General features: G+C 40.4%; 1 protein-coding gene across 1 annotated transcript in view; it reads left to right on the forward strand.

Moving 5' to 3' along the window:
- LOC139692196 (Krueppel-like factor luna) overlaps positions 1 to 12,038 on the forward strand; it is a 386,223-nt gene extending 374,185 nt beyond the window's left edge. The window contains exon 2 of the mRNA XM_071590258.1: positions 11,863 to 12,038. Coding sequence (XP_071446359.1) covers positions 11,863 to 12,038 — 176 coding nt within the window. The remainder of the gene's footprint in view (positions 1 to 11,862) is intronic.
- The last annotated feature ends 1,695 nt before the right edge of the window (positions 12,039 to 13,733 follow it).

A 13,733-nucleotide genomic window follows, 5' to 3' on the forward strand; every position in this document is an offset into this window, starting at 1 on the left:
TCCGGTCGGGGCTCCACTGTGTTGCCTTTCCAGCCGCCTAGGCTTCTAAGGCAGGGCGTCGTCTTCTGCGTTGTCACGGCGTTCTGGCGATCCCTGCTACTGAAGCCTGGGCCTCTTCTTCGCTGGGAGGGCATCTTGGCGATCCATGCTCGCAATGGGGCGCTTATAGCGGTCCCACGCATCTGTTGACATAACTGCTTAAAATCACCCTGTTGCTGAGGTCGTCTCATGAGTGGGCATTCCATTCAGAAACATCAAAGTGGTCTGTGGGTGTTGATTGGGTAGAGGAGAGATATTTGAGTGGTCTTTTAGATCGAGTAGAAGCCAAGGAAATGGTGTTTTCTTTCGTTTGAATGCGAGTCTGCATTATGTGGGGAAAGGAGGGGGACACTGTGATGGTCGTTGCGTGGCGTCCTCTCTTGTCATACGAATAAAATTGACTTATTTCAAATTGGGCCGTTTAAAACGTGTATGGCCACGTAGCGCGAGGAAAAAATAAATTCAACGCCCAACGACAAATTTGCTAAAAGCTCTGAGGAACGAATTCATTTATACATATATGTAATAAAAGGCTTCGAGTAAATGAATGCACCACTGCTATCGGATAAGAATTATGTCATTTTAAATTAAGAATATTTTTGATGGCAGGCACTATTTTTGGATAATTAGCAATCATTAACAATTTGACTTTAGGAACAATATGTAGAAAAAATTTTAGTTCCGATGAAGATAAAAATTTTGGTTCCGATTTCCACGGCTAACTGAACACTTCCACGTAGGGAATGATTGATTTTAATGGAAAATATTTTTCTCTAACAACCAAATGAATAAATTTTATATCAATTTCATGTTTTAATACATTGCAAACAATGCTGTATGGGATTTTCTAAATTTTTATCTGAAGTTTTCGCAAATGCGGTTTTTTCATTCAGTTGACTTTCTTCCGTAGCTTAAGAGCTCAATTGTTCCTTTGGTTTTTTTGGTTGCTTTAATCTTTTTGCAAGAGTATAACAGTATTATTTTCTATTGATCGAGTTAAATTATCGAGTCCGAAAAAACATAGTTCACTGTCGATTTTGGTCAGATACTTCGTGAATGAGAATTTTTTATTTTATCAAAAGTATGTTTTAAACCAATGCAAGGTAATTTTCTGTGTGATAGTCTATTTTAATAATTCGATCTGCTCAGTGTCATAGATGTGCTGATTCCAACTTACCTTACGCGCTTACAACCATTAATAGCCAGAAATAAAATTCCTTAACACCTAGATGAGATATTATTATTAGTTGCAAGGAAGTTATTTCTTCACGGAAACTTGTTGTTACATAATGAATTCTGGCTGCTTGCGCGAATTTCTTTAATATGCGTTCCACCAAAATCGTGATTCCATCCGAAGAATTTTAAATCCTAGACTAGTGATTAAATTTTTGCCCCTTCAACCGAGTCGTGAAGCACAACAAATATTTAGATGTAAGAGAAACGAGAAAGATTTTTTATAGATTGAAAATTGACTGACTTTATTAAACTATATGAAGTATGTTGATTTAAAAAAAAACGAGAAAGTGAATTGTGAGTCGCGAGGAAAATAGAATTGGAGTCGTAAAACGCACACGCCCGCAGTCGTTGAAATCAAAGAAACGTAACCTTTAACAGTTGCATTAGTCTCTTTCCCTCAAAATTGCATTGAGTTTCGAATCCCCGTTTTCATGAGCTTTTTCGAGGACCAAGATCCCACCGGTGTGCTCCGCTCGAATTTCTACGGATTCATATTTTCCATCGCCGGAATACATTTCTTCGCCGCACGAAGAGAACCAATTCAACAGCAAATAAACTCCTTCGGCTGGGAGCGGAATATATGAAAAAAAATCGAAGGAAAGAGACATTCTATATTTTCCGTCTGTGTAAAAGCGGTGGAAATCCCGTTCGCCGGAAGGAGTTATTTTTTTTCCTCGGGGCTGTGGAGTCAGACAGGTTTGGGAGGGAAGGATGGGATATGGATATGGAAAGACGGGAAAGGGTGCGAGAGTTGGGAAGTCGATGGGGTTGGGGTTAGGGAGGACGGGTTTGAGGCTCCCACCTAGCGTAATGCCCTGACCCGATCAACTATTTTCACCCAAAAACGGCAAGGAGGGAGGGGGCAGAGAGAAGATTGGGGTAGGGGAAATCCAATTGGCTGCAAGGAAAGGATTCTGGTGGTTGGTCCTCCTCCTCTGCCGTTGTCGCTGCTCAAGTTTTTCTCACTCCACTATCTCTCTCTCTCTCTCACTCTCTTCCACCCTCCCTCTCCCTCAATTCTGTTCGAGATTTCCCGCTTCCTTCGCTCCTATCCGCTGTGTCAGAAATGGGCGAAAGAGCTTGCAACGCTCCACATTTTATGCATCCCGGAGCGGTTTATCCCCACGGGCTTAATAATCTCCTCGCCACCTCAGTTCGGCACGCGCCGGGCATTCTAAGGGAAGGCAAAAGGGCGCGATAATGGATGGGAAGGAATGGATTTTACGTGGGCGATGCTGTAGCTGAATTTGCACTCGTATCTTTGTGGGAGATAATCCGTGAAAAATCAAAAAAATAGGTAACCGGGAAACAAACGTTACATGTATGAACGTATTCTTGTGTCTCCCAGTGCATGCGGTGGACCGTCATCAAAAGGTGGCGACATTCGTGATCGTTTTTTGGAGAGTTGTTTTTATTAAACAAAGGATTATATCAAACAAACTCTAATCCATGTTCAATTGTAAGCGTCGAGCATAGGCATTGAATGGCCTAGGTCTTCCTCTATTTTAGACAAATATACATATATCTCTCTATCTCCTAAAATCTCTACAAATTTATTTTGTGTACTTGTGAAATCATAATCTTATATTTAACTTATATTTTGTTAAAAGGTCTATCAAAATTGTATGATTAGCATTCATTTCTGTTATCCCGTATAAGATTATTTTATATTGAATTTTATTTCACGGTTCAATAAAATTATCTTTGAATCGTAAGAAGATTCTCCACTCTTTATTAAACTCGAGACAGGCGCCACGTTAATTTCAGCATAAGGCAAAAACTATTGTGATTCAACTTGGGATAGTGCTTGAGGTTTTAAACTTTTATCATAGTAGTACACCTTTACTTGTTTATTTTGGATGCTTTAGATGAAAACTGTGCCAGAATAAGCCCAAGGAGCAGAATAAATCAGTAAAGTAAAATTCTTGGGGATAGTGATCTTGCCACGCGTTTAATTTTCTGAAAATCAATTAAGATTCACGTAAATTATGGTTTTTACGTCGAATTTCGATTATTTGTAGTCGTCAAAAAATTATACTCCTTATCAATTGACTGTTTTCAGCGGTTAATTGAGTTTGGGGAAATTGTTTAAGTAGGAAAATGGGAATTATTATGAAATATAAAGAAAGGAACGTGGCAGTTGGTTCGCTATATGAGCATGGATATCGTTCGTATGTTTGCTTGGATTAAATCCTACATGTAACTTAAAGGGCAATCTACTACAAAAACAACTTCAAGTATTGAAAAAATCCATGATGTAATAAACTAATAAATTGATTCCCTGGTCGTTCCTTCCTTCTGTCGATTGAGTTAGTACTGCAGTGCACCCATTTAAATTTCACTTGCCCTTCAAGTGAGTTTCTACATTCTATATTTTTCTGCCACCTATATTTTCCTTGTTGGATACGGTCTGAACGAATCGCTGGAACAGATATGACCAGGGCATCGAGTAAAAGGCAGGTAATCAATCTATTCTAAGGTCCCGATATCAATTGTGCTCTGCGCAGAGGGGAGGGTGAGGTTGCGGGAGAGTAGAAAGGGATGAGAGAGGACTAGGGAACTTCCATTTGTGTTCCTCGCACTCCACGTGGGACACGTGACACACCCGATTCCGTTGGTTTCCGCGGTTTTATATTTATGTATAGGTACATATGTGCGTATAACGGCGTCCAAATTTCAGCAAAGCAATCGAGGAGTTTGTATTTCCAGCACGAAACGAAGCTTGTCGTCCGTCAGGTTAACACAGATAGCCACATGGAGTGGGTAAAAGGGCGCGACAAAGTGGAACCAAATTTTACGAGCGTTGACTGAAAGTTTTGAGCGGGTCGATAGTGTCTGCGTCCGTCTTCGGAGCTTATCGACGGCTGGGGAACGAGATTGCAGTCGGAACTCAGATGAGCTTGGTTCGGAGTGAATGAAACTTGATCTGATCAAATGCAGTGACAAAATCTTTTCTTCCTGTGTAATAATCGAATATTCTCTTGATGGTCCGTATTCAAAATTCAGCGGAAATTAATCAAGATAGTTTCCGAGTGCCAAATAAAATCAAATGTGTTTCAAATGCAATCGCCCAATTTTATTTTGGTATTTTAAACTCTTAATACTCCTCCAGTGTATTTACCTAAGGTGCCGGTAATATATAGTATTCCAAAATCTGATAGCTGTACGGTTACATGTCGGAAGTATTCAACTTAGAATCGGGTCAAGCAAAGTTATATGCGTTTTCAGATTGAATAATTATTCTATTGTAAAATACTAAAATATTTTACTTTGATTTTGTCTTTCTGTTTTCTCTTGTCCCCTCAAAGTTACGTGTGGTGTCGATTTAGAGGTAACGATACGTATTCCGCGTGGCACCAGAGGAAGTAATCTTCCCCATAATAGTTTCTACCTCCAATTTCGTCCGCTCATTCGTATAATCTGTACCTCCCTCACTACCGTACGATATATATATATATATATATATATATATATATATATATATATATATATATATATATATATATATATATATATATTCCCATTTCATCCAAATAAATCATATTAAAGATAAATATTAAAAAATCAAAAAAAATTCCGAGCTTTATCAATGCCCTGAATTTTTTGCCTGTAAACGTTGTTTTGATAAACGCTGATTTGTTTTGGATTGATGTTAGAAAATATTCCTCGATTAATAACGAAAGCTTGTAAAGTTATTGAGCAAATATACCCTTGTGCAATCGTCATATCATACCTGAACTGATCGTGAGGACTTTTGAATGGAAGACTTCTGTACCAATTATGATTTCTAAGATACAACAATCTGTTGTCTGCCACTTTGGATCATCAGAAATTTCTGTTTAACTAAATAGCTGTTTCATGGTTGATTGAGAATGTGAGCATCAAATCTTAAAAGTTGAAGTTTGGCCTTCGAAAATGGCATTGTATGTGAAAAAATATGACTGACAAATGTATTAACTGTTAACATGGATCATTTTTTTACCTTATCCCGTATACCTTTTTTAATGATTTCATACCCTGTATTTAATTTAATTGTGCTATTTTAAAAACTATGCCTATTCATTGTCCAGAAATTCCATATAGGCAAGTACTTAATTGTTCCAATTAAGAAGGTCTCTTTAATCCATTGGAGAATGGTTGATTTACAGTTCTCCAATCAATTATGTGTCCCATTTTAGAAACTGAAGTCTATAGGCAATTCAGTGAGACACGAGTGATACCACGCCGCTGCACTCAGTGTGCAGATGAAAGTATAAATATCTCTGGTAGAGTTGTAATCAATATGAGGGTATTCATATATCCCGATATAAGCATTATATATTAAAACGATATATTAAATTATTTATACGCATATATTAAAACGATTAACAGCAATACTAAAGAGTGAAATGGATTAATATCATCGAATAAATAAAAGGCTATGCTTTTTCTTTAGGATATAATTTATTGAATTTCGTTCTATAGCTGATTTAATTGGCCTTATAAGATATTTAAAACCATCGCCCCATCAGAAAAGTGAGATTTTTACATGTGTCAATTGAACAGGAGCGTTTGAGTTGTTTTTTTTTCGGGTCGTCGAATTAATCTTTATGAATTCATTTCCGAGAGTCTTTTGTTCCGCATTTATTCTCGTATCATCTCCTTGCCTCCTCCTCACATTCAGCAACGTTTCACCTCCAACTTCTCTCTCAAATGCAGCATCATCCCTCAACCCTCTCCCGTGTTATTCCTTTCTTTTCCCCCACGAGACAACGTTTCTCCTTCGGATGGCTCCTCATTTTTCCCTTCTCCCCCTCCATCCCCCCTCACGCCCCTTTCCTCCTACTATATTCCACCTCTTTTTTATTCATTACTTCGCCTCTTTCCCGCCTTGTTTCTTTTATTCGGCGTCGCTTCTCTCGTCCGTACCACCACCAAGCTCGGCAGCGGCAGTATCATAATAGCTTCTTTTGACGGGGTCCTCCTGATTGAGCTCCTTCATCGCCTCGCAGACTTTTCAAAAAGTCCTCGCCTCCCATTCTCCCCCTTTTCCGCCTCCCACCTTCCACCCTCCTTATCCCAAGTGATCGCGTCTGCCGTGAATGCTTATCCGTCTGGAATATGTGCATCTAATGCCCCCTCCCATCATTCCCCCCCCCTCGGTTCCCCATCCGCTCAGCACCTACCGCTCCCATCGACGTCCTCCCTCCCTCCCGCACAGACATGCACACACCGTTAACTGTTGCAGTTGCTGCGTTTGCGTCGTTCATTTGCCCAAGAGTCTCGCCCTTCAATCTCCCTCTCCTCCTCCTCATTCTCTCTCCTTCCTCTCTTCATGTCTGTGTCATCGGAGGTATCCATTTATGAGAGCCCTTCCCATTTTCCCTCAACGCCAAAACCTACACTCCAGCCCATACCCCGAAACCCTCTCTCCCTAATACTACCTCCTTCCCCGCGGTGAAAAAAAAATAACGAACGGAAATGACGATTGGAAGCGATGCATTATGGAGCGAGCTTATTATTCCACGGATTCCTCCTTTCATGCCGTTCACTCACCCTCCCTCACCCTTTCTCCCAACTCCTCCTGACTCTCCTCGTGAAGTCTTTTCATCGAATTAGGACGGTTTTCCGAAACAGGGCACATGCCCCGCATTAGCGCGACTTCCGAGCTTCCATTAAATTAAAACGGTTCCCGATATCGCCTTCGTATTAAAACGCCCTGGATTTTTTTTTTAGCTCTTGCGTGATAATCGTGTTACGCGAAAGAAGATGTCGCGCTTGTTTTCTGTCATGGGAGATCCGTGAGGGAGTTATGGGAGGAATTACGTGAAGTGCAGGAAATCGAGGTGAAAAAAATGTCTCTAATCCTGGCCATGGTCTAGGAATGAGCATTTCCACGAGCTCATCCGCCTCGTTCATCATCAGAGAAATAATAATGGTGTAAAATACTGGATCATATGCATGATTATGCCTATTTCATTAGGAAACAAATGAGAACTTGTATTTAAGGAAATATTTGATCTTCGTTTCCTCAGCTTAATTATAGATTTATTGATATGGATACTTTCTCATATGTATTTTCCGGAGTTATTTTGAATGAAATCTTTTTATGATACACAAAAAGACTCGAAGCCATTTTATTCATTTTTAACTTTTGAATTGAATACTTTTCTCGCTAAGCGTCCCTCTCTTTCTCGATTCAAACTGCATTTCTTCAAACATATTTCTGTACGCTTTTATTTGAAGATTAGGATTCAGATAAAAGGGTACAGGAATTCCCTGTAATATTTTTCTGCAGGTTTTCCCAGGATATTTTATTTTCTCTAATATTTCCGCCTAAGCTCTTTCTATTCATTTTATTTCCGTCCGTATTTTTAGATAAAACATTTAGAATTTTAATTTGAAGAATTACTTATTTGGTATTTTAGAGAATTGGGAGATGCGTTGCATATTTTGCGCACTGAATGATTTTTTCTCATCATTTGAAAACCTAAGTATCTTAAGAAAAAAATAACGGAAATATTACGCTACGTTTCGTCTGTCTCTATCATTTTGCCTCCGGTATTATTTTGTAACATTCCTCTATCTCATTCTTTTAGTATTCCAAAGCCATGGTATCTGGTGCGATGAGCTTATTTTTAGGGTTTCAGTTTAAGGGGAAATGAAAACCGTGAATTCATCTTTGTAGCAATGCGGCTGAAAACATGTGTGGCCGACTCTCATGACTAATACCACTCAGTCCTGTACGGTTTGGACCATATGAAACAAGGGTTGAAATATTTTACTTTTTCCTTACGACAAGTTTTAATTAAAATGTCCACTTTCTCTCACTGACAATTGCATTGCTTCCCATCGCTGGCAGAGTTTCTCGAATGCAAGACCATTGCCACACATGATCAGTAGCGAGTTATGCGAATGGAATTGAATTCTAAATTTAAATATGCAATCTAAGTTCATCAATACCAAAAACAAATGTTAACTGCTGGCCACAATGTACAACAGTCTTTATTAAATTCTATTGAACATTCTGCCTCTGTTTTGAGGATCATTGCTTCCTCTTCAGTTAACACTCGTTGATTTTTATTTTGTACAAGCAATTGACTCAAATTCTTGTGCTTTAACTACGCAGTTTTAAAAGGTAAATGGTATTTGCGTTCTAAATATGTGAAGTCAAAGATTTTAATTTGAACAGTTGGAAGAGTTGTGGCTGCGAATTTTTTTCACGCCAACAAATGTTTAGATGAAATCTGGATACCAAAGACTTCCTGATAACAATGGAACCGAAGTTGGTATTCCTTCAATGCATAAAATGATATTTACATTATTGTAGAAACGCTGTAATATGATTTTGAACAAAAATTTGAAAGTTTTGAGCGTTTACTTGATTAAATTGATTACTTTCATTTTACAAAATATTATTTTTGTGCTGTAATGACTTCGCGTGCGGACAGTAAATATGTAATCTCAGATATAATTGTTTCCTATCCTACTCCTTAGCTCTTCGAAGAGTTCGACGTAAATACTTATTAGCCATCATATTGGTATCATTTCCCTAAAGGACCCTTCGTTGTTAATGACTACCATTCGTACCTTTCTCCCACCGTTCTCCCTCCCAAACACACATCTTCTCAATCGTCCCTTCCTTCCCAAATAGTCTGCGTCGTCTTGAATGCGTTCTGCGAAAAAGAAATTCAAGAATGAAAAAATTGAGCGCGCACGCGCGTGCTCGCACTCCGTTGGCAAAGAGACAGTCGAAACGGCGACACTCTTCTCGTTATTCCCATTCTCTTCCGTTTCATTTTCCTCACAATTGTGCTCGGCGCTTTATCGCCGACAGCTTTGTCATCTCTCCCCGCTCTCCTCTCGCTCACGTCTGTCTACCTCCTCCCCCCCGCAACCCCCCTCCCCAATCCCTATCACCCAGTCATCGTCTAAACCCCCTCAACCTTTCATTCCAGTCTCATCCTCCTACATCACCCTTTATCCCTTCCAGTCGCGTGTATCCCTGTCATCCCTTTTTTCTCCCCCCTCTGCCTTCGTCTTCTTTTTCTACTCTTAATTCATGATCAATGGAAAACTTTCGTCCCGATGTATTGGAGATGGGCAAACTGCGATCGTGTGCCGATCTCCGGTAGTCCATTGTTTTTCCACCCTAATCTGCAACTCTTTGAATGTCGCTCTGGCATTACGCCCCTCGTAGCTTATAGAAAACAGTTATACCATTCCGAATTATTGTATCAAATAAGATAATACCTATCATAAAATCTTAAATGTATTTATTAATGGAGCACTTCAATAATTCACTCAAAAATGCAAATCAAATATTCTCGGCTTTTCAATAATTTCTTTAGGGTTTCACATTTTTTTTCTGAAAATCTACTACATGCTAATGTGGGTACATTCCTTTGGGGAAGAATTTGCGTCAGAAGTGACAAGGTAGGATACAATTTCAAAAAGCATGCCTGGAATTCATTCGAGATTCTGACGAGTTTGGGATTCAAGTGTGAGACTCAAATTATTGCTTTGAGTTCTTTCTATAGAGCTCTGTATGTGTTTTGTAATTGAGTAATATTAAAAGAAAAATAATGAAGGTAGGCGTCAACTTAACGGCTTAGAGTATTAAGAAGGGATGCAATTTACAGTGCCTCGTGAATACGTGTTCACAGGGGCAGTAAAGCGCTGCTACTTCGATTTTAGCCATAGCTGAGAAAGTTTCCTAAATCATCCAAAAAATCTATCACTATTCTCCAATATCAGAATTTTCAATATTTTCTATTGGCATTGGATATTTCCTGTGTTCATTGTCGCTCATATTCCTTCTCATCTCTGGGATCAATCGTCAAGCACCACATTTGGCTCAATGAAAAAATTAGAGCCCCCTTTGCCACAAGAATGTACTAATTAATTCTTCGCGGTTGACGTTAACAAGCCTTCATTTTTTTCCGCATAACTGATTTGCGGGCAGACAGCGCATGATTAAAGTTAAAAAAAAAACTGGCGAATACAGTCCTGCGGGAAACGTCAAAACGTTATTCATTTTTTTCAGTGATAATTTCCACAGTGCTATTCCAAAAAATACCAGATTCGTCTCTTTCTTACTTCCGGGCCTCTGCATCCCCTTCCCTCTTTCTATCCTCTGCTTGGTTCTCCACTATTTTTACCCTACCCTATTTCCAGCTACGTACGTCTTCTCAATTTTCCTCTTAACCACCATCACCCCCTTCCCTTGGCTCTCCTTTTATCTTTACGCCCTCCCCTTCAACTCACTTTCGCTCGCTTTCCGACTCCATGCCTTTTGCGCGTCATCAATTAGCGTCTGATACGCGAATGTTCGAGCGGAGCGTAGAATGAGCCGGATCCTTGTTCCAATACTGCCACCGGAAGAGGATACGAGAATTGGGAAGGATGGAAAGTGTGAATAGAAAGAGACGAGCACTTGGGTGGGGGGGGAGGGGAGAGGAGACAATGGATGTGCCTCTGAAAAGAGAAAGGGTGAAAGGAGAAAATGGAAGGGGCGGAAAAAGGGGTGTTTCCAGATGACTTTTGTTTGAACTCCGCCCCTTTCTATCAGATCCCTTCATCCCTAATTCTCGCCTATTCTATTTCGCAGGAATATGTTTTTAATTCAAGATGTATGTACCTTCAAGCATTTTAGAGGGTTGTCCCATTGATTGTGGTTAATGTGCGTATATTGCTTATAAGGATCAAATTTTAATTAGTGTCATGCTAGTAATTGTCTACCCTTCGTTAGTACTTTTAAGGAATGCCCTTGGTTGACTGCTTAAGTGGGCACCTTCAACATTACGATACATGAATGATTACTTTAAGGTGAGTGATTCCAGAAATTTTACCATCATTGAGTAATCATTCGTTGTTCATTATGAATAAAATTAATACTTTTTCAGGATCAAAAATAAAACCAATTGTTGGTAAACGCATTATGGTACTTAGAAGAATATGCCTCGAAAGTATTTCGCTTAAGGGATAGGGGCAAGTGCCCTCCCTAAGTTGAGTAATTATTATTGAAATTTTGAAACGTCTTCATGATTTCTATTATCGAAAGTAGGCACTAAAAAGATGGTATAAATTCCGGGGGAGAAGTTATTTTTAACTTGATACAGTATTTATTTGGGAGCGAAACCATATCATTGCTTCAATTAGTTTATCTCATCAATGTACGGTACTTACCCGAATTTGTGGCACATCGAATCCAATTGTTTCTGGAAGGGCTCTTAATGTTAGCGTGCGAAATTTTGATAGCTATTTTGAGTCACGCCTTCAGAAAGATGTGTACACGTGAGTGAATGTGATTTTGTAATTTTTGTGCCTTGCAATAAACTCGTAAAAATGTTTTCAAACATCTTTGAAAATATTTACAGAATCTTCAATAGTCTCCCAAGAATAGTCGACTCGCTTTTCTTCAATGGCCACGGGTTTATACAAACGGTTGGTTTGGATTATGCATGCATGAGCATTCATCTTTCACACCCCGGCGAAAATTGCGTGCCAGTACACGGCCCGCCCGCGAAATTACTTTCCTCGTCTACCCAAAGACGCTAATCCACGTTTCTTCTCTCTTTTTTCCCATCTCTCTCTCTCTTCCCTCAGGCGAGAAGCCTTACAAGTGTGCGTGGGAGGGCTGCGAATGGCGCTTCGCCCGCTCGGACGAGTTGACTCGCCACTACCGCAAGCACACGGGCGCCAAGCCGTTCAAGTGCCGGCACTGTGACCGGTGCTTCTCGCGCTCTGACCACCTGGCGCTGCACATGAAGCGCCACGCTTGAATTTGCTGCCCCAGGGCGGTGGACGGGTCGGGAGCAACGCCGGGGCGGCCGAGTGGCGGCGGTCACTGCGGCTGGCGGCCGAGGAACCTGTGGCGAGGCGTGTGACGACGCCTGCCGCATCGGGAGGGAGCAGTGGCGGCGACGGCGGAGCGTTCGAGTCGATGGCGATCTCATCGGGAATGCGGGCATGGAAGAGGTGGTTTTTGGACAAGCGGTAGCGTTAACGGAGGTAGTGTTGAAAATGGTTGATCACCGCCGAAGATGGACGCCTATAGTTTTTTTTTTGACTGGATACATCGATTGAGAAAGGGAGAGAAAGTTGAGAAAAAAACTGAAGCTCCGAAAAAACCTCTTTAACCACCAGAATGAAATTATTTAACAGGCTTATTTGTTTGTAAACAAAAAAAATCTCCACGTTCCCCCCTCGGTCTTATCGAGAGAAGAACAATTCCTATTTAAAAGAAGAATCATTGTATCGAACTAAGTTTTTTACAACCTCCCTTCCCCCGAATCTTGTTGAAGATTTTTTCAGTGCAAGATGAATAGGGAACCCCGTGGTTTTTTACTGATATTCCATTACCAAGGGCCTCCATCCAGAAATTCTGAGTCACTGCCATTTGTTACAACCGCTCTTCTCATGAAGACGAGAGAATGGAAAAACTTAACAAGCACGCATGTTTACTCTTCGGGAATATTTTTTTCTACGTCCCCTTCTCACTTTCCTCACCGGTCACTTCAACACAGAGCAGGAATGTATTTCGTGTCGTCATTCTTCACACTGGGGCCACTTTATAGCATATTAAAGAAACCTCAAAGCGTATTAATACCAAGTCTTGTCGAGTTACGATATAATCTGGGCTTTATTTTGTGAAATTCGGCAATTCGGTAAGGTCGAGAGGAAACGAACTAAAAATTAGGATGGAAAACCTTAATCTATCCATGAACTTAGGTTTTTGCCACCATCTGAGCAAAACCACAACATTACAGGGAATTCAAGCATTTTAAAATATTAACCCTCATTCGATGGCATACAAACGATATTTTTTTACTATTTAAGAAAAAATCTCGTGTGTAGTAGTAAACCAAAAGAGTCGTTTAGCTGAAATTGGGACTATTAATGGAATTCCATATATTTGTGCAGTTTTTTCTTCGTGTGTCATTAGGATTCTCAAACCTTACCTATTCCTCGCTAAAATTTAAAAAAAAAATTGATATTCTGGCGCGCAGTCATGCGCTGTTTATAGTGAAATCTCGGAAATTATGTGAATCGCGTGAACGCTTGACTTGTTATAATTCCAAAACTACGGGAATATTTTTCATGGGAGATCCCTTGCATTCCCTTCGTCTTCCCATCGTGGCAAGAAAAAGTTCTCCATTTTTGACTTTCACCAAACCCTTGCCATATTTTTCCCTATTTTTCCTCCCCTCTCCTCTTGAACTCCTCGCCGTGAAAGCAGGTACCTTACAAGCCATTTGGCGCTTTAGTCTTTGCCCCGTTGTCTAGTCCTTCGGATTCACCCGGAATACCAAAAGATTTTTTTATGCGCTTGTCACAGTGCCTCCCGCTCTGCGCGATCGACCGCAGTTGTGTCGCGGGGCTTGCCATCCCGCTTTGCCGCAGGGGAAAGGGGCAGTCCATAGGGGAAAGCTCGTGCCAAGTTGCACTCTTCCGAAATTCAGGGTGAAGTCGCATGT

This window comes from Hetaerina americana, unplaced genomic scaffold (genome assembly GCF_022747635.1).
Source record: "Hetaerina americana unplaced genomic scaffold, ioHetAmer1.1.p SCAF_4, whole genome shotgun sequence".
Taxonomy (NCBI): domain Eukaryota; kingdom Metazoa; phylum Arthropoda; class Insecta; order Odonata; family Calopterygidae; genus Hetaerina; species Hetaerina americana.